The sequence below is a fragment of the Maylandia zebra genome, linkage group LG5 (genome assembly GCF_041146795.1).
Source record: "Maylandia zebra isolate NMK-2024a linkage group LG5, Mzebra_GT3a, whole genome shotgun sequence".
In the NCBI taxonomy this organism is placed as follows: domain Eukaryota; kingdom Metazoa; phylum Chordata; class Actinopteri; order Cichliformes; family Cichlidae; genus Maylandia; species Maylandia zebra.
The window spans coordinates 29,203,483-29,230,940 of NC_135171.1; the positions used below are offsets into that span (position 1 = coordinate 29,203,483).

The following is a 27,458-nucleotide window of genomic DNA, read 5'->3' on the forward strand; positions in this document are numbered from 1 at the left end:
GATATATTTTTATACTTAATAATTTGGAGCCCTCGGTGCAAATTGCTAACATGCAAGTTGCATTTAGGCTCAGGAGTTGATCCCAAATACATCTGTTGCATGCATCTGTGTAAAGGTTTACCTGCATGGTAACTAAAAGTTAAATATGATTAACACAACATAAATACACTGAAATGGAGTAGAAGGCAGGCAGTGTACTGTGATACATGTACCTCAAACCGTTAATGTACTCATTGTTACTGCAGTCAGGTAAAATAAACAACTTTTGAGGGAAGGCAGGGTCTCCACAGGTTTTAAACATTACAAAACGGGACAGGTTGAAAGGTGAAGGGGAAAAATAGAACGGTGACATAAACTCCAGATGTTTGCTGCCTGAGAAATATATAAAAGGTAAACTAATTCCAATACAGCAGTGCAGACACATTGAGTCTCAACTTTATTAAGATAAAATGTATGTAACCTCCCACATAAACAACAGTCATGTTTGTGACATGGAAATTTTTCAATGTCCAACCGTATTTTACAGCCAAGCTGAGCTAAGATGGCTACAGGTCACATTGTGGTTCTGATATTTGAGGTAAACAGAAAAAAATTATATATATATTATATAAAAATAAACAAAAACAAGCATTGGCATATGCAAGTTTTATTTCCCCAATTTTATTTTATTTTATTTACATGTAAGGATTGGGGTTGACCCATTCTTAAATGCATAACAACTGAGCACTAAAAGTTTCACCTCTTAATTAAAATGTGCAAGTTATGTTTGAATTACAGGAGAAAGCCAGTCATGATCAACCCCAATTTGTACACTGAGAATTCTGTTTCCCCAAGAGAAAGAAGGAGATGTAGCTGCAGCTATAAGTCAAGGGACAAGTGAGCAGAACTTCCTTATGTCACATTTGTAATCAAGATGACCAACATGGAACAGATGCACCCCATGCTTGTCACACAGTGCTGAAAAATCAATTCGTACTACAGGAGAGTTTAAATGGGGTGGGAATGTACCTCACCATCTTAATTTGACTAAAGAGGTCACTGTGTCAAGTCTCAAAAAACATCACACTCACACATCATCTTTAAATTCAACCAGCGTAGGACTTCAGATATAGTCACTGTGAAACCACAGACAGTACAAGGTATCAGGCACAAACGGATCCAAGTTGTTGTAGTGTGCCCTCTGGCAGCTTTACTGGAGTAACAAGTTGACTACATATTTCTGAATGACTGGTTATGAAGTTAGAGCAGCCTTATGTGTGCTTTTTCAGAATGAAGACCAGACTAAGCAGAAGCAGCAGAAGCTTTGGTGTCCTGAATATTGGTCATTATTACGGGCGTAGCTACTAATTTGTAAGACTGAGGAAATATAAAGAGTGCTTATGAGAACTGAATGGATTCAACTGCAGTTTGGCAAGTTGGAACTTGTTGTTGTAGGGCTAACTGATCTGATTTACTGGTTTTACTGTTACTGCTATCACTGGGTGATCTGTACCATTCGCCCTGCATGTTTGGCCCTCAGTACCCAGTTTGCTTGATTATCAAGCTCAGGCATGATTTATTTTAGTGTGTCCCAACCAGCTTAGAGGTGTAAACATCTGGTTTGATTCTTACTGTGCACGAGCACACAACTCAAATGCTTTCAACATCAGCCATGTCCCTGGAGCACATATGACACATTGTCCTTTCTCATGCCCCAGCTGAAAAAGCCACAAAGCAAACAGAACCAAAGATGCAATAGTGTTATGAAAGACTGCTTTCGTTGGATACAAGCAATGACATCAATCTAAGAGAGTATAGGATAAAACAAAAAACAGAGATGGAAAGTAGTGGAGTAAAATATGAGCAGCAGCAAAAAAAAAAAAAGAAGCAGCAGCATAAACTGTGTAGCACTAGCAGTAAATCATGCTTGGTAGCTTATGACCTCTAAAGAACTTTTTTTTTTCCTTCTTTTTTTTTTGGTGGTGGTGGTGGGGTGTTCACCACATGCCGTTATTAGTAGGATGCAACTGATTAGATGACCCAGATGTTTTTCTTATTACACTTCAGCAGACAGAGGGACAAAGACATCAAATCTTGGATCCTTCCATTAAAGGATTTAATGTAGTTTACGACAGTAGCAGGTCTGTAATTTCACAGTGACGTTTAATGAGAAAGGCCTACACGTTTTAACTTTTCTGCTGCTTTTGGTAGCAGCAGCAATGGCTTGCTGTCATCTTTGTAGAAGAGCTGAGAGATGACGATGCAGGAAGCAGAAAAATTATTTATTGTCTTTTTTTTTCACCCCCAAAATGTGTTGAATTTTCACATTCGAAACAAGCCTTTAAGCCTGTTACTCCACACACCCTCCCAAAAAGTATGCACCCAAATGCTCATACACAATCTTTGATACATAACCACAGGCTGCTGGACATGAAGTTATTTTTCCCTCTATGCCCTTTAGAAAAAGAGGAGTGCACAGCTGGAGCAAAGAGATTCATTCTGTAACATTAAACTGAGAAAAAAAAAAAGCCTGGGTTCATTTCTTTTGAAGTCATAAAAATATGTGCACAAGTGCATACTTCAAAGTTGGGGTATGGTTAGATATTGGGAAGTAGGCTTTAAGACAGAGCAGCATGCCAGCAGCCAGCTCAGCAGCCCAGAGTCCCCATCTCTCTTCCAGATGCCTGGGATCAGTCTGGTAGCAGGGAGAAGGCCACTAGCTAGCTAGCAGGGCGAGCCAGCTCAGTTAGCCGCCCAGGCCTCGAGGTCTGCCATCTCGTCCTCGTCTTCTTCCACCTTCTTTTTGGCTAAAAAGGAAAAAAGGAAAAAAAAATATTCAATTTTAATTTGAAAAAAGTATATTTTAGTCAAATGGATGGTGCACTAAACTGAACTAAAACTAGTTTTGCTTTTTTATGTGCCATTATACCTGGTTTGGATGGAAGTGATGTAGACGGTACACTGGGTAGATTTTCTGTGCCTCCAATCTCGAGAAGATTTTTGTCCAGCTCTTCCTGTTCCAGCTCCTCCAGCTCAGCCATGAGTTCATCCTAAACAGAGAAAAGAACAAAATGAATCAGATTTATGTAGATCAAAAATAACTAGACAGAAGCCATTTAGTAAGATAGCAGATGTAAGATATGTATATATTTGCTTTACAAATCATTTAAGATCTCAGTTTTATTTTCTAAAAACCAGTAACTATCAGCAGTGGCTCCAACTCACTGCTTAAATGAGGCAGCAACTACAGAGACATTATAGGAAAGAGGCAAGTCACTCACTGCGTAGTCACATTGTCACAGTAAAAATGTAAGTAAGTGTGTTTTGACTTTTTTTATTAATGTTTTCATGGGACACTGTATCTATAATTACTGTAACATTTTGCTGTGACATTCGTTTGAAAGAAAAATCTAAAACATCAGCCTAAATTTAGGCTTTTAGTTTCTGTAGGCCTCATGTTTTTTGTTGTTTGTTTTTTGTTTTGCTCTCACCTCATCATAGTCTTCCCCAAAGCCAACTGGTCTAGAGATCACATCTGAGATTTCTTGGGCAACCTCCTGTTGTTCTGTGATTTCTGCCATCAGATCGTCTACTTTGTCAATGTCCCTGTGAAACAGGCGAGTCAAAGGTGGCATGTAAATGTTAGTAAATATAATATAATTATACATTCTACCACCATGTAGCCGCTAATAATAGAAAAAGAACTAAATTTACACTGCCAAGTACAACTCAGACACACTTTTTACTATCAATGAATCTGAGGGCACAAATTTGAAGAAAAGGGAAAAAGGAGGAATTATTGAAGGGAACAAAGAGGGGGAAGCAAATTGGAGAAATAAAGTCTCATGACAGAACATACGGGGAAAAGTAAAAAAAAAATAAAAATAAAGAATTAACAGAAATCCTGTGGCAAATAAAAGCTAGAACAACAGTTAAAAAAATGGGGAAAAAAATGATGAAATAACAAAAGACTCTTTTGAGATACTGCCAGAACTTCTCTCATACATGTTTTCGTGTGCGGCCTTCATTGCTTTAGCTGCAAAGCCCATGTTCTTGAGCACTTCTGTGTTAGTGTTGGCGTTCTCCAGAGCTTCCCTCTGGAACTCAATTGTGGACAAGGTTCCGTCAATCTGAGCCAGCTGCTTCTCGTAACGCTTTTTCCTCTTCAAGGCCTGTAGAGCCGCTGGACATGCAAAAACAAGAAGGGGAAAATAAACTTCGTTTAGAAAGCAGCACAAATGCTCATCAGTAGTCTATTCTTTTTTTAAAATTAAAAAACAAACGAAAAACGAAAAGTACAAAACATATAAATGTTGCTTATTTGCCAAATACTACTGTGCAGGCCTTTTTTTCTTCCTATACACAACTGATCATGAATCACAAATGGGATCGATACAGAATTTGACCTATAAGCAGAGTCACTATTGGCTAATCGGTATCATTGAAACCTTATCACCATCCCATGACATTCAACATTACAATCAACCACGCAGCAGAAAAGCTTGCTTTGTGCTGAAGTGCAGTAAATGGTTTCATGCTGTCATCACGAAACAAGACTCAAACGGATAAAATCCTGTTTCAGCCAAATCTCTGCATGAAGTCACAACATGCTTCAGTCAGACTTTTTAGGTTTGTAACTCACTGAATTTCAACAAGTCCTGCAGCTCATCAAGCTCACATAGGCCCGGATCAAACTCAGTTGGAAAGTACAACATTTGGAAATCCGGTGATGGTTCTTTGATTAGCTGAGAGTAGAGCAGGGCGATATGACCAAAAATATTTATCACGATATACATTTGAAAATTTGCGATAACGATATAACTGACGATATAATTGACGATATAATTGACAAAATAGACAAAATACTTTACAACTCCACAACTTTATTAGTGCAAAAAACCCCATCAATGTATTTTCACTTAAACAAGCAGCTGTTTTTTATGTGCATTAAAGTTACATAAAAATGTAACAGTGCAAATGCAAATTCCTTGCTGACAGTTTAACCAAAAGGCATTTCCAGTGGAAACTGGCCGACATATCCTCAGCATAACCATGTATAATATCCACAAAACTTAAAAAGAGGTTATACACACACACAATACGGTAACATTATGTTGAAGCACAGTACGTATCACTCCGCGAGGCGCCTGCCTACGATAGCCATAATGCTCCGACAATCCATCAAACGGTGCGGCTTCGTGGCTTAGCAAAGTCGTACTGAAACATTTGACAGAACTTCGAGCGCCGTGTACATAAAATCATTTCGAGGTCAGTAAACACAACCAGAATTCATTCATAAGGCACACGGGATTATAAGGGCCACTGTTGATTTTCAGAAAAATCAAAGGCTTGATTTTAAGTGTGCCGTATTTTCCAAAAAACATGGTAATAACGACGGCCCGCTAGCATGCTCTACCAAAAATAGTGCTTTGTTGTGTATCTGATGGACGAAAGCTAAACCAGTTCCACACCACTCAAGTTGGAGCATTTTTACAAACCAGTTCTGGTTCATCCGTTTCATTTAACGATCCGCTTTCGCTCTTCTCATTCTGCGTCACCGTCATGTGCGTTTGTAAACATAGGCACTGCGCATGCGCGTTTTACCCATATTCTATCGCGATATTTCATTTTCCTATCGTTGCCCAAAATTACACCGGTATTACCATGAACGGTATGATATAGCCCAGCCCTAGCTGAGAGGATTAAAAAAAAAAAAATACATTTATGTGTGTGACTATAAATGTGTATTTTGGTTCCTGTGTTCTTCAAGGGAGTGGGGGTTAAATACAAACAAACAAACAAACACTACAGCCACACACCTATACTGGGAATTCCCCTTAGGTGCTTACATAGGAAATCACCTTAACAATGGATCAAGTGAAACTTACAACTGACTCAAATCTGCTGAGTCACAAGGAACTAAGAAAAGAGGTCAAAAAATTTCAGGACCTTTTTTCCAAGTGCATATCAAATTGAACTGCACTTGTAGTGGAAAAACAAAACAAAACATCCACATGAAAAGCACACTCAGCAGTAAACACATTCATATCAATTCAAAATGTTGAACAAAGTTGTCCAAATGTGTTTATTACTTACACAACAAAACTGAAATGTTGCTGTTGTACAATTACAGCAGGTTTAATACATATTACACCTCAGTTTGATCTCAAAAACTGGTGATCACAGATTTGTGAAATCTGAAAGAGGTCCTGCACTATTTTATAAATATAAATTGAATGAATGAGTGATTTAATTATTGAAATACTAAGGGCCTTTCCAAGACCCTCAAAATTATAATTAATGTCAAACAATCTTAAAATTATTGAGTATATTCAGACTTTTTGAACAAACTACAACTGATGCAAAGTAGAATAATCCCTATAATGGAAAGGATTTGAGATTTTCTTTGTAACACATTACAAAATTAATAATTTAAAAAACTATTCAAGATTTCTGCCCATGTTTTGCAAGGCAGGAAGCATGATGGTAATTCATCTTCTTCCCAACTTTAGCTAATATATCTAATTAGTCTAATTTTCATTGTTATTAGTCATTTCATATTTAGTCATAGTATATCCTAAGTAAATATAATCATATTGCTGCTATATTACATTATAAGGAACCATATAAACAGGAAAAAATGAAAATAAGCCCTTTCCTCTTAGCATTTTTTCATTTCTGAGCTAAATAATAATGACAACAATAACATCAATATTGGACAATTTCTAAGACATGCTAAATGTTCCTCTAAATAGCAGAAGATAACCACAGTAATAGGTCAAAATGTCCACATATGAGAATGTTTAGGTTAAAACCATTAGTCTTTCTATCACCTGTATAATTCTATTCTTGGTCACATTGCCCAGGAAAAAAAGGGCCTCCGATACCTTGGATATACATCTTAAATGTATTACCGTACATTACCAAATCTCCATTTGCACTATTTGCCCATTTGCACTACTCTGCCTGGTTTGCACTCAATGTCATTTACTCATTATATTGTATATTGTATAGCTTTCTTGTTATATGTAAAAATTGTATTGTATTTGTTTATTTAAATTTTACTTTTTAATTATTTTACTTGCATTTTTAATCACTCTTATATTTAAATGTTCATTTGCTATTTTATCTAGGGATTGAGAGTAACGTAGTTTCTATTCTCTGTATGTCCTGTACATGTGGCAGAATTGACAATAAAGCTGACTTTGACTTTGACTTTGACTAAATTAAAGTTATGCATACAAAATAAAACAGTAATTAGTACAATACTCAAGATTTAGCACAATACCAACATTTTCATATATTTCTCATAGAATCAATTCTAACAGTAATCTGGGATTCCAAAAAAATCAAATTTACCCCACAATAACTTTTCTTGATTTGTCATTATTAAACTGCTTGTTTCTTTTTGTGGTTTGAGAGTGAGGACGCAGTGGGTTGGTTGACGAATGAACCGTTAAAGGGTTAAGAACATTTGAATTTTTCTTCAACACAACAATGAGAGAAATGTAAGAGGCTTCGAAGAACACAACTTTGTTTTGTGGAAAATAAAAACAAATGACAAAACCATGTGATAAGAGAACTGGTCAAGACATATGAATTTGAGCAAACATTATTATTTAACTCCAGAAGTGCACCTATGACGCATTAAGGTGTGGTTTGTTTCTAAGGTTACGTGACCACTGTTTCTACGGTAGCACATTTACATACCACAGCCAAATATGATAGAGGTGGGGCTGGTGTCTAGATACTTTTAATCGTTGTTTCACAATAAAAGAAAAAGGGAAAAATACCTGTTACCTTTACAGCTTTACTACTTAACTTACAGATTAGAGTAGATGAAGGCTCTGCTTAAAGGGGGATATTTCTTGCATATTCATTAATAAATGCACTGGGAGTGTAAATCAGTCAACATACTTTAAAACCATATAACTGTTAATGTGACAATTTAGTTTTATGGGCTCTTTTGCATGAGATACACTTTGATGATGATGATAATGATGGGTAGTAATCTAGATTTAGAAGTTTATGCAAAATGTGAATGTAATATTTCCTCACTTTTGGGGGGAAAAAAGTGGGAGAGGACAGCTTCAGAGCAAGACAGGAACTATTCATAGTATGCAATCAAATTATGTAGGTTTGAATACAAAAATTGATTATATGACACACAGACAGCAAGGCTACATTTTACAGGAACATTTCACCACCTGTCCACCTCTTTTCTTTGAAAAGCCTGTCAATTATAATCCACTAAACCTTGCTTCGTGACCACAGCTGCCATATACCACCAACACACACACACCCACATCCACACACATGCACACCTTTAGCAATCTACTTTGTGCCTAGCCTTTTCCACTAGCAGCCAGACAGCAGCTGACAGTTTCCATTTGATCAGATTATATCAGCAGCCGGACCTATTCCTAGACTGATAACATCATTAGCCAACATCACACAAATCATTATCACATTATGTGGGTTGCAGAAATGCATTCAGACTCCATGTTTCAGTCTCAGAGGTCGCTCTAATTGGGTGACGTTTTGCTTTTCCTGCCACTCTGCTCCTTTTTAGCGACCATCAGCAGTTTTCATGCAACAAGTACAATGTCGAGTCCATTTTGGTCTATGGCTACTTCAATGAAAAAACATAAGTGTCCGTGTGAAAAGCGACATCCTGATTATTATAGACGAGACGTGGTGAATTAAATCACTAATTCTTCAGTAATGTTAATAGGTAGAAACATCCATTTAGTGGTAGGCTGCCAGTAAACCAAATAAAGAAGTAATAGAAAGTAGAAAATGTGGAAGAAAAAGTCAGAGGTCCTCCTTGAAGTACAGTAAAAAAAAAAAAAAAGTAAAACCAAGCAGTGAAAACAGAGACCATGAATCTTGCAGCTGCCAAGATTACAGCAGGGTTGGTATATTGTCATGAGGAATTTATGTATTGTGTATAATCAGTCACCCCAAAGATAGACGGAGGCTGACTTATGGGATGAACTATGTTGAAAATCAGGTTTTGGAGATGGAAAGATTTTTCCGATTTAGATCACACTAAGACTTTAAAAATTACTTTTAGGTGACAAGCTCACAGTGATAGTAACTAGTGTTAAGCCAGTAGTCTACTTTCTGTATTTGCAAGCATGTAAGGATCTGCTTGGGTCTTTGCGCCATGACAGTCAGATCAACCTGTCATTTGTCTAACTGTTCTACTGCTACTCAGTTTAGCAGGCACACATGTGGTTGACACAGTTTAAGTGTAATGGCTGCACAGACATTCACTCACTCACTAATAATTCTGTCCTTCAAATATCCATCCATTTGATATACTTATTTAAAACCACAGTATAAATTTACAAAACTGTGAAAAGTCCAAGTCTGTCACTGTAATAGGATGGTTACAGAGAAGATAAAGATACTAGTCTTAAAAAAAGTAATGTATTTAAAATGTGGATATAACTTAAACTGTAACAGCGCATACTGCAGTATGGGAATGAATCTATGACTGACAATGCGCTTTATATCGTTACATGCCCAAGACTGAAGGGTGATATACTGTAGATTAAAAAAGGACACAGGGCTAAGAAAAAAAATGGACAGAAATTAATTGTAAGGTATGACCTGTTCCAAAAACAGCTCCAGGCAAAGCTTCCATTTTATAAGATAAACCCAAAGTTTGGTGTTATTAAGCAGTTGTTTAAAAAAAAGACACTGTCTGTCAAGAGAGAACAATATGAATATGTTAGGTTTTGTAAATATTTAGAACAATACCTGGATATATATGCATGCAAACTTAGTTACGCTCATAAACATCAGTTTAATATTTGGCTGCCTGAGTCTTCGAACCTAAACGTTACAAACTTTTTGTCTCTTGTTTATTTCATTTCTTAAAGTTTGTTTCTTCCCTTCAGTTGTTTTATACGTGCCAGCCAAAAACTAGACATTTAAATATGGAGTCTTGTAGCCGGGTGGACAGACTTGTTTTCAGGTAAGCAGCGTGTCAACTAACAACTTCCCTCTTCCTTCTGTTGAGTTAGCCTCAGGCTAACTAAGAAACTAACTAGCCCTTCTGACAATTTCATTAAATCCGACGCAGTTTAAGAGCTTTTCCTCACCTCGTTTGTTTTTCGTGCCGTTTTTCTTCGCCGTCACGAGCTCCTGTTCAATTTTCTTCTCTAGGAAATCCTGTTTTTTGGCCAACATCTCCTCGGTCTCTCTGAGTCGCTGAATAGCCTCTTGGGGTGTCGGCGCTTTCCCACCCTTACCCCCGCTTCCGAATATCTTGCCAAATAGCGACATGTTTCTAGCTTAAATGTAAACTTTAGCTGGTGGGTTAACCGTAGATAAAGTCCGCTGACTTTCTGATACCACACAGGTAAAAAAATAAAATGTGCGTCCCTCCCTGTTGCCGAGGCTGTTGTTGTTTTTGTCTCTTCCGCTTTCAAAGCAGGCCTCGTGATGTCATTACGTCAGCGTGACTCATGCGTGGAACTATGGGGAATTTCGCAGTTGAGCAAACTAATAAATGCTCATTGTGGTTATTACCAGTCAGACGTTACATAACCTGTTTTAAAACACTGTAATTGGAAAAGAGTGGTTAACATATAGAGACAGGGAGTCATTCGGAATCAGATTCACATTTATGGGCAATTTAAAATCATCAGTTAACCTAACATGTAGGTCTTTGGACCGAGAGAGGAATCCAAAGTACTCAGAAAGAGCCGATGGAGTAGTAAGAAAATCAAAACACAAGAAAAATTTCGTTCCGTCTCATTACTTCTGGTAATATTGGCTAATTTTGTAGTTACAGTATTCTGCCTTTGCGGGGCAGTATTGTGACACAGGTGTAGATTTATCAGTGATTTTATGTTAGTCATTTTATGTTTTTGATGCTATTGCAACTTGTCAACACAAGAGGGAGTAGTAACGCCACTTGGCACTGTCTCAACAGCCACTTAATCAAGGTTCAGTGGTGCTCAGCTGTGATGAGATGGGACAGAGGCAAATGTTTCTTTTTTTTTCTTTTTTTTTCTTTTTCTTTTTCTTTTTTAATCTTGTATCATTGTGAATGAGTGGATATCATCATGTATACACTCCACACCAGTTGGTGGCGGTATTGCACCATTTTGCTGTTTGCCAACCGCCAATAAAAATATAAAGAAGAAGAATCATCATGCATGGTCTTCTTAGATCATTTTGGGATAGTTTAAAGAAAATGGACTATACAAAACTTGAGCTTGATGCAAGTGGTATATGGACATTATTGAAATTAGAAGAATAAATAATACATTGTTTTTTTTTTCAAGGACATTTTCAATGGACAATTAATGGACAGTTTTGTAAACCACTTGTCATCTCATCATCTGTGGTAGTTGATCTTCGACTGGCGAAATTTATGCCCTACGCTGAGTCTGAAGTCAGAGTTGTGAAAGATTTATTTGTTTTATTAATGTGGAATAGTGTCAAAGAGACCATGAAATATGCCAAATATGCTCCAGTCATTAGTCATTTATTAGGTGAGACAACAGTGGCCGAGGACTTAAGTACTCAAATACAAGCTATAAAAGGTCAGCCCAAATCCTTCAAAAAACTACGCCTCCTATGACGCACTGTGTTGTACTTTTCCAGCTGGAGATGTGAGTGACCTGAACGCCAACCAATCATGCCCTGAGTTGTCTGAGGAACAGGAGGTGAGGGGCTAACCTGAAGGGAAAAAAACCCAAAACCTGTCAGATACATGAGAAAGACAGATAAACAGATAGATAGCCAGGTCATACATGTATGTATTTTTCTGGAGGGGTCAGAGGTTGTGTAGTCAGGTGCTGGGGAAGCTCCACTTTGACTGCCTTCTTCAGCTTCACACTTTCCACCTCATACTAAAATACACATAAGAGAGAAGTTAGATCCACATATGTGGAATCCGGAGACCTTAAACAATATGAATGTTGTGTTTATTTAAACATTTGATTTGTAATTTGTGGGACTGTTTGTAATAATTAACTGTATATAAAAGATAGACATAGGCACTAAAAAGTCACCCCCCTTTCCGTGATATTTCAAGCTATGTGTTTGTGTGTGTGTGTGTGTGTGTGTGCATGTGTGTGTATGTGTTTGTTTTTAAAAGATGGATCTGACTGAGAAATCAAGCTTGAAAAAAAAGCCTAATGAGAGAATGCAATCTGACACCAAAGGAGAGGGGCCCCTTTACTTTAGTTTTATTTGATGTCCATTTAACTGATGTCTGACTTGAGGGAGTATTTCTTGGAATTTCTGTCAGTTCTTTTCCACATGTTGTGGACTAGAAGGGGATCTATGATTGTACCCTAACCAGTGGACAAGTGTTAAAGGTCCTGTGCTCCACTGGTCACCCTTCATTCAGTAAAACAAGTGGTGCTATCTGTGGCTGTCTTTACCTCCTTGTAGGCTTCAGACAGGAAGCCCCACTTGTTAGGCCAAACTTCAGCCGAGTGTTTCTCAGCCTTTACATGCGCTTTCCTAACACACAAATACAAATACGTTTGGGTTTTTTTTTAATCATATGTGGTACCCTGCATCATACACCAGTGGAAAGAAACAAGTCGTTCCTCCAGTTTCAGCACTGTCTGCAAATCCAGAAAGAGCTGAAGGTCTCACTCCAGTCAGAGTGATGACTGCTTTACATGCCATTGCTCAAAGAAGAGCTTCCTAGTAACTCAGCAGATATGCAAGAACATATTTTTATAAAATTTGAGTAAAATCAAACATAAATAACATACTGTGATGATTTACCAGATTTCATCCTGATGCACATAGTTGATGGGTTCAGATGTTCGCTGCGGCTCTGCCATCTCTCCTGACCAGCGAGTGTTCGTGTGTCAGACTGTGTGGCTTCTTTCGCTCTGTCCAGATAATGTTACATCTGTGTGTAAGCCTTGCTGATAGGCCTGTTTACTGTAGTCATGGAGACAGGTTTCCCTGACACATATACCTCTGCAGATTTCTCTGTGTGCGTGCGGCTGTGTGTGAGTGTGTGTGTAACCGTGGTGACAGTGGGATGGATGAAGCCTTGGAGGGTTGCTGCAAGCTCAGACAATTTCGTTTTTAGTATCATACTAGGTTAAGCTGCTAAGTACCTAACATGAGCATGCTAACATTCTCAAATAAAATGCTGTTCTTGCAAAGAGCTAAAGTGACCCCAGGGGTCTACCAAGAAGCCAGATTAATAAGCTAGTGAGTTACTGTTGGAGTTAAAGTAACCGTTTTTTGTGTCACGAAAGTTTTAACTGGCTTAATCACTAAAGTAACTTATGCTGAACACATAACTTGTTGGGAGCAGGTCACGTTTAGAGCAAAGGTGTCAAACATAAGGCCCCGAATTTACCCAGCAAAATATCCAATCTGGTCCACTGGGCAGTTTTGGACTATGTGGAGAAGGGGATTGGACATAACTGTATTTTTGTAAGTTTTACAACTTTTCCTGCTGATAAAGACCGCCCCCATGGCCATTTATACCACAACAAAGTAATTAAATAATAGTGTAATTGAAGTGTTTCTCTCTGTACTATATATATATATATACACACATACATATGAATTATTTAAAAATTATTATTTTTTTAAAAATCCTTCAGTTTGTATAATTACAGGACAGTCTGAGCATCCAGAAACCTTTTCTGTAATTTTTACCCATTTATCTCTTATAGTTTAAATACAAAGAGTCATGCTAACAGACTTCTTTATCATGTAGAAAAACTGGGATGCACTCTAAATGTGCTGTAGTGGTGTAATGGGGAAGGCCTTAGGACTCAGTATCCAAAAGTCTGTAAACCCCTTTCCAGATGCCCAACTCTTTGCACCAGAGGGACCGAGAGCCCCCCTTCCATGACCTGGCTATGTACATCTGTACATTACCACTATACCTTTTAGCCGGGGGTGTAAATATAGCTACTAGCTTGACATTGGCCTGAAAACAAAAGTGCCTCATTGAGGTAGGTGTGGGAGTTTCTCCAGTCTGACAAGGCTGTGAAAAATGGACAGAAATATGCTTCATAATGGGATCCATGGTATGCGTGCGTATTTATGTTAACTCCATGTACTACCTGACAGTTGTCATCACAAGATTAGGTTCGAGACCTAGTTTTCCTTCCCTGCGGGCTTGCCTCAGCTAACCTAAGGGCAATACCTTGAAGGGTAATAAAGGACATGTCTGGTGTTTGAAGAATCCGCTGTTTCAACTCTCTACAGAGCATATCATCATGAACATGTTCAACAAACTAATCCCTTAACATTATATCACTGTGGAGTTAGCCTCAACTAAAAAACTAACAAGCCTTCTGACAATTCAAATTCCCACACAGTTTACAAACTTATCCTTAACTGTTCCCTAACTGTACACAAAGCCTGTTGACTTTCTGATACCACACATAATATACAAATATTTTATCATGCTGGTTTTTATTAGGCTTTATAAGAAACTTGAGGAAAATGGTTAAAATGAGTGGTAAGACCTCAGACCTGGAAACAACTCTAATGGCCATCTTTTACAGTAGTGATAACAGAGCTTCGATAATATTTCTTTATAATATAATAATATAATATTTCTTACTCCAGCCAGTGACATTTAATTGTATCAATAATGAAGTCTCAATCTCAGGGGTGCACCAGCAAGGACATCTGGCATAAAGTTCTGCCAAATCAAATACCTGCTGTGGTGATTACTCGTGAAAAGGAACAGCTAAAACTAGCTGCTGCTTCTTCTTCGTTTTACATATTAGTGTTTGTAAAACTGCACTGACATCAATGCTGTTTTTACTTTCAGGGTTGAACTCTGTTTTTAACATCTGCCATGTTCATTTTTATAAGAGAGAAAACAAATATGCTCAGACTATAAATTTTCACAATTTATTATCAATCGGTTAGAATTTCAGATGAGTTTTACATGGTGCCATGGACCCCCGCCTCTCCACAATGCTCCGAGAGACAAAGGCTGCCACACCCAGGCAGTAAACACTTTTACTTTGTGTGACAGAAACAGAATGTTAACATGACAGATTTAAAGTTGGAGGAAAACTTTAGGTCACGTTTCATCTCCTGCACCCTCCTGTCTCCCTAAAAGGAGATGGCACTTCTCACATCACCATTCTAGGTTGGTGTCTGGCCTGTAGACTCAGAGAAGGGTGAAAGAGGGGGGAAAGAGAGAGAACTCCAAAACACTTGAATTTATAGACATGCTTTGGTCTGGCCTTAAAGTTTTGTACCGTCTGGTGCCACCACCAGTCCAGGCAGACACTCCCCCGCAAACTCCTCAGAGAAGAGGCTTCTCCCTGTCATATTTGTTAGTGTCTGAATGTAACAGTTGTCACAACCCGGCTCAAAGGAAGTGCCAAGCAAGTGGGAGACCACACACAGGCTTTTAAAGGCTGTAAGATATATTTAATGAAAATAAGGTGAAGAAACTTAAACACAATTGAAATGATATAACAGCCATAACTGAAGCCTCAAATAAACATGATGGGTGTCAGGCCAAGAGAGACAGCCACCCATGGTTCAGTCAAGATGTCTTTATATGCTGGGACTGGCCTTCTCAGGTGTGCTGCGTCTATAATTGGGTCAGCTCCACCTACCTGCAAGAAACAGGCAACAGAAAAACCAAAACACAAGGCCAGCCCACTGGCTGTCACACAGTTTAAATCCCAAACTATTCTGCAACACATATCTGTGTGCAATAAAGGATAAACATAACTGTGTTATACAACTTTTAAAGTAATTGTGTAATATAGGTTAATGGGGGTAAATTCTAACAAATCAAAGGTTTATATGAACCAATTAAATACACTGAAGCTTTTTAACAAGAAGCTCATACAGCAAAGAATAATAATTAAACTGTGTATTTAACTACACAAAGTCAGAAAGTCATTACTGAACAATTACCTAACAGCTTTAACTATTTGGACATAATTTTTCAAGGTGACTTTCACATTGCAAGCTCACAGTGACCGTAATGGTGTCACTTGTTTTATGTAGCTGCGTACATAAAACAAGTGACATGCAGCTGTATGGTGATTAAAACTGAATTTAACTATGTCACATTAACTGTCACTGAATGTAATGTTACATAAACAAGTAAAAATTTTAAAGATTCATCGATCAAGGCTACTTTTTAAATATACAATATACTTATCAAAGTTTTCTTCTATGTTGAGTTATTTAATTTTGTTTTGTAACAACTATTAGAGATGATTTATTAAAAGATGATAGTTTATAGTTTAAGATGATTAGTTTATAGAGAACCAGACAAGTTTGGATCAGAGGTTTTTCTCCTGTAATAGATCAGTCCCAAAGACAAAGTTAATGCTCCAAAGATCAAAGCACAAACTCCTCCAGCTAGATAACTCCTTTCAGATGGTCTCAAGCAAGAGTCTGCAACAAAACACCAACAGAGATATTCATAACTGTTAATAATGCAGTGCTTAAATAAAAAAGGACTCTGTGAATTTATAGAAAAATGCAAACAGCACATGACTAAAATGATCTTGTCTGTCCTCACCCCAGTAAGAACTCTTGGGCTCCTTTAGGCTAACATGCTCTACCGTACAGGTGACTCTGTCCTTGGGGATAGGTGTGCACTCCAGATAAGAGTGAACCTGATAGGTACAGTCTCCATTTGTCATCACTTCACTTATGGTCACACCCTCAGTCACTTCCTGACCATTCAGGTACCAAGTCACAAGGATGTGTTCGGGGTAGAAGTCATAAACGCTGCACACGAGTATTGTGTCATGGCTGGAAGTGTGGTCTCCCTCCTGGAGAGTCATGCTGGGTGCAGCTGAAATCAGAAGGTCAACAGCTTTAATGATGAAATTCATCATTCTGTAAACCAGCGATAAATAACTGGTTATTTATTTTAGTTAATCAACGTATTTGGTTGTAACCAGGTTAAAAATATCATCTATTAAAATGTTTTGAAATATTAAAAACATTGAAATCCATATCAAATAGTAATAATCCATATGAAATAATGATGGTTAATGTATTTAGAAAATGTTTTGAAATTCCTTAAAAGAGCATTTGCATTATATAGCATTCATTGTACAACTATCTTGTTTTATTGTGAAAAGCTTTGCAAGAGGAAGTGAATGGTGTTGTGCCTGCTCTGAGAGATCTTGTAACGGAAAGTACGGGAAGTTTCTGCAGGCTTGTATGAACTGGACTATCTGCTCGAAGGGTCTTTGTTGATGCGCACATTTTGCAAACTGTCTGTCAGAAGTCACATTTTTTCCATTAGATTTTGAAGAAAACTCTGCACTTCCAGTACTAACAGTACTATCTAATTTAATGTGTTTGAATATTTACCTATGTTTTCCTGAACTGCGTTGAATACTGCATCAACATTATTGACACAAGTCAGTTGTTTCTCTGCTTTTCTCTGCTCAACATCAAATTTGTCTTCATTAAACTGAGATGCTGTGATTAATCCAGCTGGAGTGAGGCCCGTCCACTTGCCGACTGTGCTGTTGTACTGCATCGTAAACTCTTTGTTAAAATACCAATCGATCAGATACTCCACTGTCTTCGGGTCTCTGGAGTGCATAACACAGCAAAAGTCAGCAAACATGAAGTAGCCGTCTTCATCAACAGAGCAATCTGAAAGGAAAAGAAAGAAGTGCTGTAGAAATTTACTACAATCAAGATTTTCAAGCTCAGCCAACCCTCAACAAAGTTTCCAGCCAAAACAGCTTCCTCGTATTTAAATCTGAACTGTTATCAACCTGGTGGTGTTCCCTGTAAGAAGAGACAAGTTCTCTTTCTTATCAGTGAGCTGGTGCATCTGTGCCCTTGAAAAGCTGAGATTCAAAACTGGTTTTTGCTGCTGTGCTCAGATATTCTCACATTTGATAGAACAGGTTAAATCCAAGTCACACTCTGTTCAGTTTATTATGTTCATTAATGAAAGTCTGATAAGAACAACAACAACAACAAGGCTCCCTCTGTGTTTTAATAGGAAATTAGAAAATCTTCACACTCAAAACCCCTTTATGTTGATGTAACGTACATCACGAGGCTGACCGTTTCCTCATTTTATAGATTCCTGTACACAGTGGCATTGTATTCAGCTTCTCTTTAAGGTAATTATGGAAAAGTCTGTCAGTGTGCATCTGAATAAGGCATAGAAAACATACGTAACTGCCTGAGCCGGACTTTTAAATAAAATATACTTTTCACTTTGTACTGAGAAGCTTTGTGTGAAACGGCAACATTTCACATCATGACAATGATTTTTTAACCCAGTCTGAGTGAGAGGCCTGAATCACTGTCAGTTGCATAGTCGTCTCACTAACAAAGAAATACTATTAAGCCAAGAAGCTGTGCAAAAAAGTTTCTTCGGATACTGAATAATGATGGGATGTGGAAAACGTGAGACACATTGTTGATATTTCTTAAGCGGACCTCTATGTGTTTTGAAACTCATAAAATTTTTTAAGATAAAAGGAAAAGCACAATATTTTAATGGGTTTTCATGCAATTGTTTTGTAGATTCAGCCCATTAGAGATCGCATTTGGTCCCTTGTGAATGACAGTGAGTTTGACACCAGTGGTTTAGACTGAAATACACCATAACTGAATGAACTACCATCAAAATTTGGGTTTTAAACACTGTACCTGCTAAACACGTAGTTTTTTTTACGTTGATGCTGCACTAATGTGTTCCTCAGAGCTGCATATGTGTAAAGTCTTATTGATTGCATGCCTTTAAATGTGATCCAAAAATGCTAAAGGACAGGTTTATACATTTTACAAATCTATCAAATGGCCGTGCAGATGTTGAAACTGTCACTACTACTGCATGAAATGAAAAACACTTAAAAATGACGTACAATGTATATGTGATTTGATATCTATAGATAAAAATAAAGAATTACTCACCCACCACAAGTGGAGAGAGGAAACATATCAGCAGCAGGTACCTGAAGCGGTTCATGTTGAAACCAAAATGAGGCGTGACTGAGGCACGAATTCAATTACAAACCAGCCTGTGTGCAGTTTTTGAGCGAGTCTGTTCTTTCAGCTACACTTAGAGTTTCAGTTCACTCCGATCCACATTTTGTTCTGTTCACTATTTCTTTCCAGACATTTCTCCTAAAATTGTTTTAATAAACATTACTGTGTAACAGTGCAAGCAGTTTAACAACCTTAAAAATGTATAACAATACACTGAAGTACTTTGAAGAATTGCACTGAAGAATTAAAAAAAAAAGTGAAATTCATATGCATTTAATTCATTTTTTTAGTTTTATCTGCTAAAAATTGTAATGAGGCATTGATGGTGATTGTTTTTTTTTTTTTTTTTACAGGCAGTCATTGACTACAAACTTATGATGAACCAGTTCATGAAAAACATTCAGACGTCTCACACCACATTGTAACCACCAGTAACAACAATTTGAAAGCAGCAGTTGTCGGGGTAAAAGAAGAAAGCACAAAAAACGAGCCAGTGTATTCCTATAAGTGGTCCTAAACTGGGATACAAGTGGAGGGTTGTGCCATGAAGGACATTTGGTGTAAAATCTTTGTTAAATCACATTTGGATCAGTGTGGCTGGATCAGACTGGTTTGGGTGATTAGGGATAGAGATGGGACTGCAAGTGAGAAACATGTTGAGTTGGTGAAAAGGGTATTTTGAGGAGCTGATGAATGAATAAAATGAGAGGAAGAGGAGATTTGATGGAGTAAAGACAGTGTAGGATGTACCTGTGGAGGTATGGATCTATGAAAGTGTGGTTAACTAGATTGTTCGACACAATTTCACCAAGTTTAGTGGTGGAGAAGAGGTTTAGTGGTACAGATGAAACAAACAAACAAAAAATGATATGCCTAAAGCTGTAGTATCTACTGATGCATTAAGTTCTTCACCCATCCAATGAAAATATGGGCAGGAATTGTTGAAACTAGCTTACCGGTAAGAGAGAAGTTGCCAATAAACAAACAGCAACATGGATTCATGGGAAAAAGAATGAACCTACTGCTGTTTGTTTGGAGATTGTTAATGGAAAACTGCATTGTGTCTTTGGGATCTCAAGAAAGCATGTGATAGGGTGACAAAAGAGGAACGTGTGGTAGTATGTGAGGAAGTCGACAAAAGAATATCAGTGCATATCATAGTCATGTACTGCATATCAGTACATATATAAAGACACTATGAAAGAGGTGTACGGTTGATTTGATTCATTCATATTGTGGAGGTAATTTTTCTGAATTAATCAGTCTTTAAACTCAGTATACGCTATGCAATTTTGGGGTGTCTCTGACAAAAGAAAAACTACGTGAAAGCATCACCGTGATGCCTTTGCTTGCAACTTTAAAACAGTCAGGCATCTAAATATGCAATCAGTTTTTTATTGCAATAATCATCTGTCTTATCTTTGAAGAAGACAAAATTACATTCTTTTTCCTGTGCTGATGGACTGCCCCCTACTGTCCATTAAAAAGAATGCAGTTTTCAGACACTTCAGGCTCAGAAGCTATGCCCATCTTGCAAATGCATTTATAATCAACTCTTAAATGTGATATAATGTCAGTGTTTGTGAAGCTACATGGAAAACACTAATGAAACAAACAACGAGATCTGTTCTTGTGCTTTGAAAGTTGTACATAACATTTTTTCACAGAAAGTTCAAATTGCAAAGAAAAAAATGTAAATGGACAGTGATTAAATTGGGGTGTATTTTATAACACAAAATCTGAACTGAAGAAGCTTCTTGGATGAGAGGTGAAACGTCTTCAAGCAACTTAAAGAAGTCCAGCCGCTTTTCTTTGCAAGCTCCTTTGACTACGATGACCTGTATGACTGAGAACCTTCACAGACATAACACAAAATCATTCAGTGTGTAATAAAATAAAATTCAATTCATAACATATAACTATTAAGGGTAGTAAGGGTACTTTTACATCACTTATAATATCTTTACTTTATTTTTTAATTTTTTTTTAACTTCCCTTAAAAATGCATCAGAGCGCTGCACACAAGAAATAAAAAAACAAAGCAAAACAAAAAAACCCACAAAAACTCTGTAACAACATATCTGTAATAAAGTTAAAAAAGGCGAGATTTTAATTTTCTCTTTGTTTTTTTAAATCATTATATGTAGATTTAGTTTATAGAGTATTTAAAAATGTTGGATCAGAGGATTTTCTTCTGTAATAGATCAGCCCCAAAGACAAAATTAATGCTCCCAAGAGCAAAGCACAAACTCCTCCAGTTAGAAAACTCCCGTCGGACTGTTTCAAGGAAGAATCTGCAACAAAACACCAGGACACATATTCATAATGATTGATAATACAGTGCTTATATATGTATGTATGTATGTATGTATGTATGTATGTATGTATGTATATATATATATATATATATATATATATATATATATTAGGGGTGCAACGATACACAAAATTCACGGTTCGGTTCGGTTCGATACTTTGGTGTCACGGTTCGATATTTTTTCGATACAAAAAAATGTTCATGCATTTTTAATTTGTCATTTATTAAAATTATAAATATATATTTTAACTCAAAAGTACAGTATTTAAATTTAACCCTAACCCTTGTGCGTGTTTTTTATTTTGACAGCGAATGCGCACCTGCGGACCACTTATGTGCAGCCCTGGTTATTTAGCTCATCATATCGCAGCCACAGAAATTCTTTTGTCCATGAAACCATAAAGCTGCACTTTCTTTTTGCCTTATAGTCTGATTTGTCATAACTTCTCCGTTTTGTGGTAAGCTTTTCTTTGGCTGTCACTTCTTCACCCTGACCTGTCTTATTTGGCTCAGCAGAACTGAAATGCTTTTACACGCTCACTCACATAAGCTCAGCGATTCTCTGCGCGATCAACCTCTCACATGTGTAAGCTTGCTGCGTCATGTTTGCGTAGTAAGCTAACGATTAATAAGACGATGTCAGAGGAATTGGTGCACAAATTACCATCACTCACAGATCAGTGCTGTCGCTCTCTATACACAGTTCGCACGATTGCAAAGTGAAAGCAAAAAAACAAGCGCAAATTCAAACGCAACTTCAATATGTCACATATTGACAGTGGCTCACCGATGCCAATGACATAATTACCCAGCTACATTTCTGAAAGAATGCAAAAGCATTGACATATATTTTTCCTACAATAGCCCGACGGGCAGGGAAGAGATAGATTTTGGTAGCCCGACTGAAAAAATCGCTAGCTCCGGGACGTCGGGCTAGCAATATTGCAAGCCCTGTATCTGATTGAGGAATCACTCATCTTTGGAAAAGAGAGTTTATTACAGAGAAATGGCTCTTTCCAAAATAAAAGCTATACTATCCGCTTCTTCTGGGCTATATTCTCAGCAGCATAAGGAGAATCATGTGCTAACAGCTGTCTAAATGACTCGGCTAAAGTTAGTAGCATGCTTGTTGTTTTTGTCTTTGCACTAGGATGATGTCGGCGTAAATGTGCAGTCATATTCGTTGTGTTCCCACTAGTGCTTTCAGGTTAATCTCGTTGAAATGACCTTAACGCCACAACACGGCAAATCTCCTTAACGAGCTACCGCCGATCGCTCCGTGCATGGGGCTAGACAGCAAACACGTTAACGAGCTAACTGCGCTAACACACTAGTTCACACCAATGTAATTGAGCATTGCATGGCACATCCAACATACTGTTTTACTTTAGTCCATGACTCGCTTACCTTCAGGGTCATACGTCACATGAAAACCAAAATAATTCCAAATGCCAGATCTGAATGAGGTTCAATTTGCCTGTTGCAAGTAGAGCTTAACTTCTGTCTCGCTAGCTTGCCCTGCGCTCTTCCTTCTGACTATGCTGTCTGTGTTGAGCGCTCAGTGGATCTGCGCTCGACAGTGCAGCCTAGGCGGAGTAGTCGAACACAGATTCACTGAGCGCTCAACACAGACAGCATCGTCAGAAGGAAAATTGATAAAATAAATTACAAATGTTGTATTGTTCGATATGCGTACCGAACCGAAAGCACTGTATCGAACGGTTCAATATGGATACGAATATCGTTGCACCCCTAATATATATATATATATGTATATATATATATATATATATATATATACATATATATATATATATATATAAAAGAACACTATTAATGTGCAGAATGATTGAATTTATCAACAGCATTTTGACTAAAATGATCTTGTCTGTCCTCACCCCAGTAAGAACTCTTGGGCTCCTTTAGGCTAACATGCTCTACCGTACAGGTGACTCTGTCCTTGGGGATAGGTGTGCACTCCAGATAAGAGTGAACCTGATAGGTACAGTCTCCATTTGTCATCACTTCACTTATGGTCACACCCTCAGTCACTTCCTGACCGTTCAGGTACCAAGTCACAAGGATGTGTTCGGGGTAGAAGTCATAAATGCTGCACACGAGTATTGTGTTATGGCTGGAAGTGTGGTCTCCCTCCTGGAGAGTCATGCTGGGTGCAGCTGAAATCAGAAGGTCAACAGCTTTAATGATGAAATTCATCATTCTGTAAACCAATGATTCTTACAATGTTGCAATGTGATGCCTGGTTTGATATAATTCAAAATTGTCATGAAACAATTAAATCTAAAACAATAGTCTTTGAAAATGCACTTAATTCTTTTTTTAAATGCAAAAAAAGAAAAATTGAACATTTTTATCAGGTACTTGAAATAAAGGTATTAAGGGAGAATCACGGCCAAGCAAATCATAAAGTACTAATGGAAGTGTTTAGTTTTAGGCTCGTGCTATCATTTATAGTCCTGTTCACGGTTTGGGGTTTTGCTCTTCAATTGAAATGTTAGAGTATAATTGCTGTATTACTGTTACAATAATGATTGTAAAATAGGAGGGTTATTACACCCATATTTGTTCTGCTGCTTTAAGATGATAAACTACATAAATGGATCCTTGCACTGTAATTTGGGATCATTTGTTTGGTAATTTAGCCCTTTTAAATACAGGAAGGAGTAATATGTTTACTTCCTATACTAAAGAAAAGGTCATTTCAAAAAAGGAAGGTTTAAGATTGTCCAAGTGTTTTGGTTTAGTTCTTTATCATTATAATTCCTGTCATTAAACACTGTAACACATTGCATGATTTTTTTTGTATTTGGAAGAAAATGTTTGTATTATATATATATAATATTCTCTCTACTGATAGCAACGCATACATCTAGTATTTGAATATTCACCCATGTTTTCCACAGTTGTGTTGAATACTACATCAACATTATCGACACATATCAGCTGTTTCTCCACTTTTCTCTGCAGAATGTCAGCGCTGTCTTCATTAAACCGAGATGCTGTGATTAATCCAGCTGGAGTGAGGCCCGTCCAGTTGCCAACTGTGCTGTTGTACTGCATCGTAAACTCTTTGTTAAAATACCAGTCGATCAGATACTCCACTGTCTTCGGGTCTCTGGAGTGCACAGCACACCAAAAATCAGCAAACATGAAGTAGCCATCTTCATTAATGGAGCAATCTAAAAAGGAAAAGAAAAGGTTAATCAAAAATTGACACCGATTTGTCTTTCTGTGCCTTAATTGCACTTTCAAGCTCAGAGTAGTTCAACCCTCAGCAAAGCTTCCAGCCAAAAGAGTGCTTCCTCACATGTAGAAAAGATAAGGCCTCCTTTCAGCAGGGAGCTTGTGCAGCTGTGCTCTTGAAAAGCAGATTCAAAAGTTGCTTTTCACTCATTTGCTCAGGTATTGTCCCACTGGGTTGGACAAGTAAATCCAGGTCACACTCTGTTCAATGTAGTATTTTCATCAATCAAATTTAGATTTTTTTTGCCAGTATAAAAGGAACTAAAGCGCGCTCTCTATGGCGTTATTTTTGTGCCACTATTCTGAGCGCACGTAAAAAAAAAAAAAATGCAGGTGCAAGTGTTGCATTTTGAGGAGAAATTTATTTTGAGTAAAGAAAAGCTGAGTGAACAAAATTCATTGCTGCGTGTGGAATGAATTCAGTTTATTTTGTGACCCAGAAAGAGAAATATTTCAAACTCCGCCACTGCCTCGTTTGAGTTTTGGACGAAATGGATTCTGGGATATTGCATTTCGTCATTTCGAGCTGATTGGAGACAAGAACAGCCAATCAGATTTTTTTTTTTGCATCCAAGTCTGTGATTGGCTGGTTTTGTGGCACAAATATAACGGTGTACAGAAAGAGCTGAACGCGCATGGGCAGAAATGTTGAGAGCGAGCAACACATTGCAAGCAAGCGCAAATGCAAAAACTGAGCGAGAGAGGCTGCTATTGTGTGTGTGTGGATAATAGCAAACACTGAAATACATTTTTTGCACCCAGCAATGATTTTTGTTCACTCAAATTTAGCTTTTCGTCGCTCAAATTAAAATTCTCCTCAAAATGCAACACTTGCACCTGCAATTTTTTTTTTACTTGCGCTCAGAATAGTGGCACAAAAATAACGCCATAGCTCTCTGGTAATGAATGAGTTTTGAATTTGCAGGCGGAGTCACTTGATCATTTTGAAAATGTTCACATTGAAACTTCTTTTGTGTAAACATAATGTCCAATGTGACGGTATCTGTTTCTTCATTTTATGAATTCCTGTAGATAAGAACAGGAAAGCCAGTCAATCAGCCCTGACTTTGCTACAGACAACACAAAGTGTCAGATTTGGCCTTCTGTGTGGCTTTGCAAAATGTGTGAACTGCGAAGCTTCTTTTTAATAGTAATAATAGTAATAATAATAATTAATTTTATTCAAAAGCACCTTTCAAGACACCTAAGGACACTTAACAATAGAATAAAACACATAGAACAATGACAAAATGAAGAACAATAAGAAAATAAATGAAATTAAACACAAGATCAAATAAACAATAAGTTCACGGTGAATGTGCAGATATGAACAGATTTTTGGGTTCTCTCCCACATTTTAAATCTTGATTCAGGTTTTGAGTTGAGATTTAAAATGGGGGAGAGAACCAATGTTTCTTTAATCTGGGGGTAGAAAGTTCCACAGGCAGAGCAGCTGAAAGCTCTGCTTCGCATAGCCCTGAAATACATAAAGAAGGCAAAGCCAGCTAGATAGAAGAAGAAGAAGATCGAAGTGAGTGGGCAGAAGAATAGAATAGAATAGAATTCAACTTTATTGTCACTGCACATGTCACAGGTACAAGGCAACGAAATGCAGTTTGCATCCATCCAGAAGTGCTTTAGCCATGATATAGATATATTACAAATATATATTAGCAATAATATAGATATGTGAGTATATTACAGAAATGGGTCTATTAAGGTATGTTATAATGCACACGGTATGAAGTATGTTATGAATATGCTATAACTATAAGTATGTACAGGCTGTAGTGAGTACAAGCTATGTACAGGCTATGAACAGGATATAAATATGAAAAACTATACAGAATATGAAATAAAAAAAAACTATACAGAAATATGAGATATGCAGCTATACAGAAATGTGAACTAGAAGAAGTAGTGCTTAAGAGGTCAGAAAGGTAAGAAGGAGCAAAGTTATGAAGGGCCTTGAAGGAGAGCAGAAGAAGCTTGTACACTATTGGGAATTTTACAGGGAGCCAATGAAGTTCCTGAAGGATTTGGGTGATGTGCTGGTAGAAAGGGATTCTGACAGCAGTTTTGAACCAGTTAAAGCTTATGGAGGGATTTTTGGGGGAGACCATGCAAGAGAGAATTACAATAGTCAAGGCGGGAGGTAACGAGACTATGGACAAGAATGGACGCAGACTGGGTGGAAAGAGAAGGACATAATTGGTTAATGTTGCGTAGAGGAAAATAGACAGAACATGTGAGGTTACTGATGTGAATGTAGCATTAGCTAAATCAATCTGAAACATTATACGTGGTAAACCTAAAACTAAAGTTTTTCAAACTGCGTTTTGACAACATTACTGAAGAAAACACTGCACACCAATGAGACTTCATGTAAAAATCTTGTGGCCAGTGTATAAAAGTTGATGTATTTACTTAGACTAGAGTCAATTTGATTTAGCTTTAGATTGTTTCATTTCCCCAAATTCAAACATCTAAATGGGGAACTTGACCTGAGCAGAAATGCTGTCTTGCGCTGGTGTTACGAATCGTGATAACAACGTTTGTGATCACAGAGCCACACAACTGAAATTTATAGTCTGCTTCCATTCAAATAAATCCACTATGTTAACGTAAAAGACGTATGGCACAAAGTACAGCATGTACACCAGCACTGTGTAAACACTGGACCTTGTGGTCATATTAAGGTTAGCATATAAAGTGCAGTACAGTCATAACCTTGTACTATATACTATACCCCGTAGTATATAGTAACCTTTGAAAATGTGCTTCATGTAAATAGCAAAAGTACTCACCAACCATAAATATAGAGAAGAAACACAGAAGCAAGTACTTGAAGCGGGTCATGCTGAAACCAGAATGAGGCACCCCTGTTGCTGGTTTTTAAACCAACCGCTGTGGCGTTTGAGAA

The 27,458-nt window shown here is 37.5% G+C and overlaps 3 protein-coding genes across 3 annotated transcripts; all 3 read right to left on the bottom strand.

Moving 5' to 3' along the window:
* Window positions 1–413: 413 nt before the first annotated feature.
* On the bottom strand, window positions 414–10,441 carry chmp4ba (charged multivesicular body protein 4Ba). Its single transcript, XM_004548841.3, has 5 exons — window positions 10,092–10,441; window positions 3,985–4,162; window positions 3,471–3,585; window positions 2,909–3,029; window positions 414–2,786 (listed from the first exon to the last, which is right to left on the bottom strand). Exons 1-5 carry the CDS (start codon window positions 10,273–10,275, stop codon window positions 2,722–2,724), a joined length of 663 nt encoding a protein of 220 aa, XP_004548898.1. The 5' UTR covers window positions 10,276–10,441; the 3' UTR covers window positions 414–2,721.
* A 4,399-nt stretch (window positions 10,442–14,840) lies between these two features.
* On the bottom strand, window positions 14,841–18,934 carry LOC101472532 (rano class II histocompatibility antigen, A beta chain). Its single transcript, XM_004548886.2, has 4 exons — window positions 18,880–18,934; window positions 17,308–17,598; window positions 16,502–16,780; window positions 14,841–16,374 (listed from the first exon to the last, which is right to left on the bottom strand). The coding sequence occupies exons 1-4, from the start codon at window positions 18,932–18,934 to the stop codon at window positions 16,235–16,237; spliced, it is 765 nt and encodes a 254-aa protein (XP_004548943.2). The 3' UTR covers window positions 14,841–16,234.
* Window positions 18,935–20,331: 1,397 nt separating this feature from the next.
* Window positions 20,332–27,428, bottom strand: LOC101482013 (rano class II histocompatibility antigen, A beta chain). The gene is made up of 4 exons (XM_004548842.5): window positions 27,343–27,428; window positions 24,181–24,471; window positions 23,170–23,448; window positions 20,332–21,248 (listed from the first exon to the last, which is right to left on the bottom strand). Exons 1-4 carry the CDS (start codon window positions 27,392–27,394, stop codon window positions 21,109–21,111), a joined length of 762 nt encoding a protein of 253 aa, XP_004548899.1. The 5' UTR covers window positions 27,395–27,428; the 3' UTR covers window positions 20,332–21,108.
* Between the last annotated feature and the right edge of the window lie 30 nt (window positions 27,429–27,458).

Excerpts from the sequence above, each read along its gene's own strand:
- chmp4ba (XM_004548841.3), bottom strand. The coding sequence starts at position 10,275 with ATGTCGCTATTTGGCAAGATATTCGGAAGCGGGGGTAAGGGTGGGAAA. Across the intron at positions 4,163-10,091 it reads CGGCACGAAAAACAAACGAG|CGGCTCTACAGGCCTTGAAG; the intron begins GTGAGGAAAAGC and ends TTGCATGTCCAG. Across the intron at positions 3,030-3,470 it reads TTGGGGAAGACTATGATGAG|GATGAACTCATGGCTGAGCT; the intron begins GTGAGAGCAAAA and ends TTCTCTGTTTAG.
- LOC101472532 (XM_004548886.2), bottom strand. The coding sequence starts at position 18,934 with ATGAACCGCTTCAGGTACCTGCTGCTGATATGTTTCCTCTCTCCACTT. Across the intron at positions 17,599-18,879 it reads CCTCTCTCCACTTGTGGTGG|ATTGCTCTGTTGATGAAGAC; the intron begins GTGAGTAATTCT and ends TTTTCCTTTCAG. Across the intron at positions 16,781-17,307 it reads CGCAGTTCAGGAAAACATAG|CTGCACCCAGCATGACTCTC; the intron begins GTAAATATTCAA and ends TTCTGATTTCAG.
- LOC101482013 (XM_004548842.5), bottom strand. The coding sequence starts at position 27,394 with ATGACCCGCTTCAAGTACTTGCTTCTGTGTTTCTTCTCTATATTTATG. Across the intron at positions 24,472-27,342 it reads CTTCTCTATATTTATGGTTG|ATTGCTCCATTAATGAAGAT; the intron begins GTGAGTACTTTT and ends TTTCCTTTTTAG. Across the intron at positions 23,449-24,180 it reads CACAACTGTGGAAAACATGG|CTGCACCCAGCATGACTCTC; the intron begins GTGAATATTCAA and ends TTCTGATTTCAG.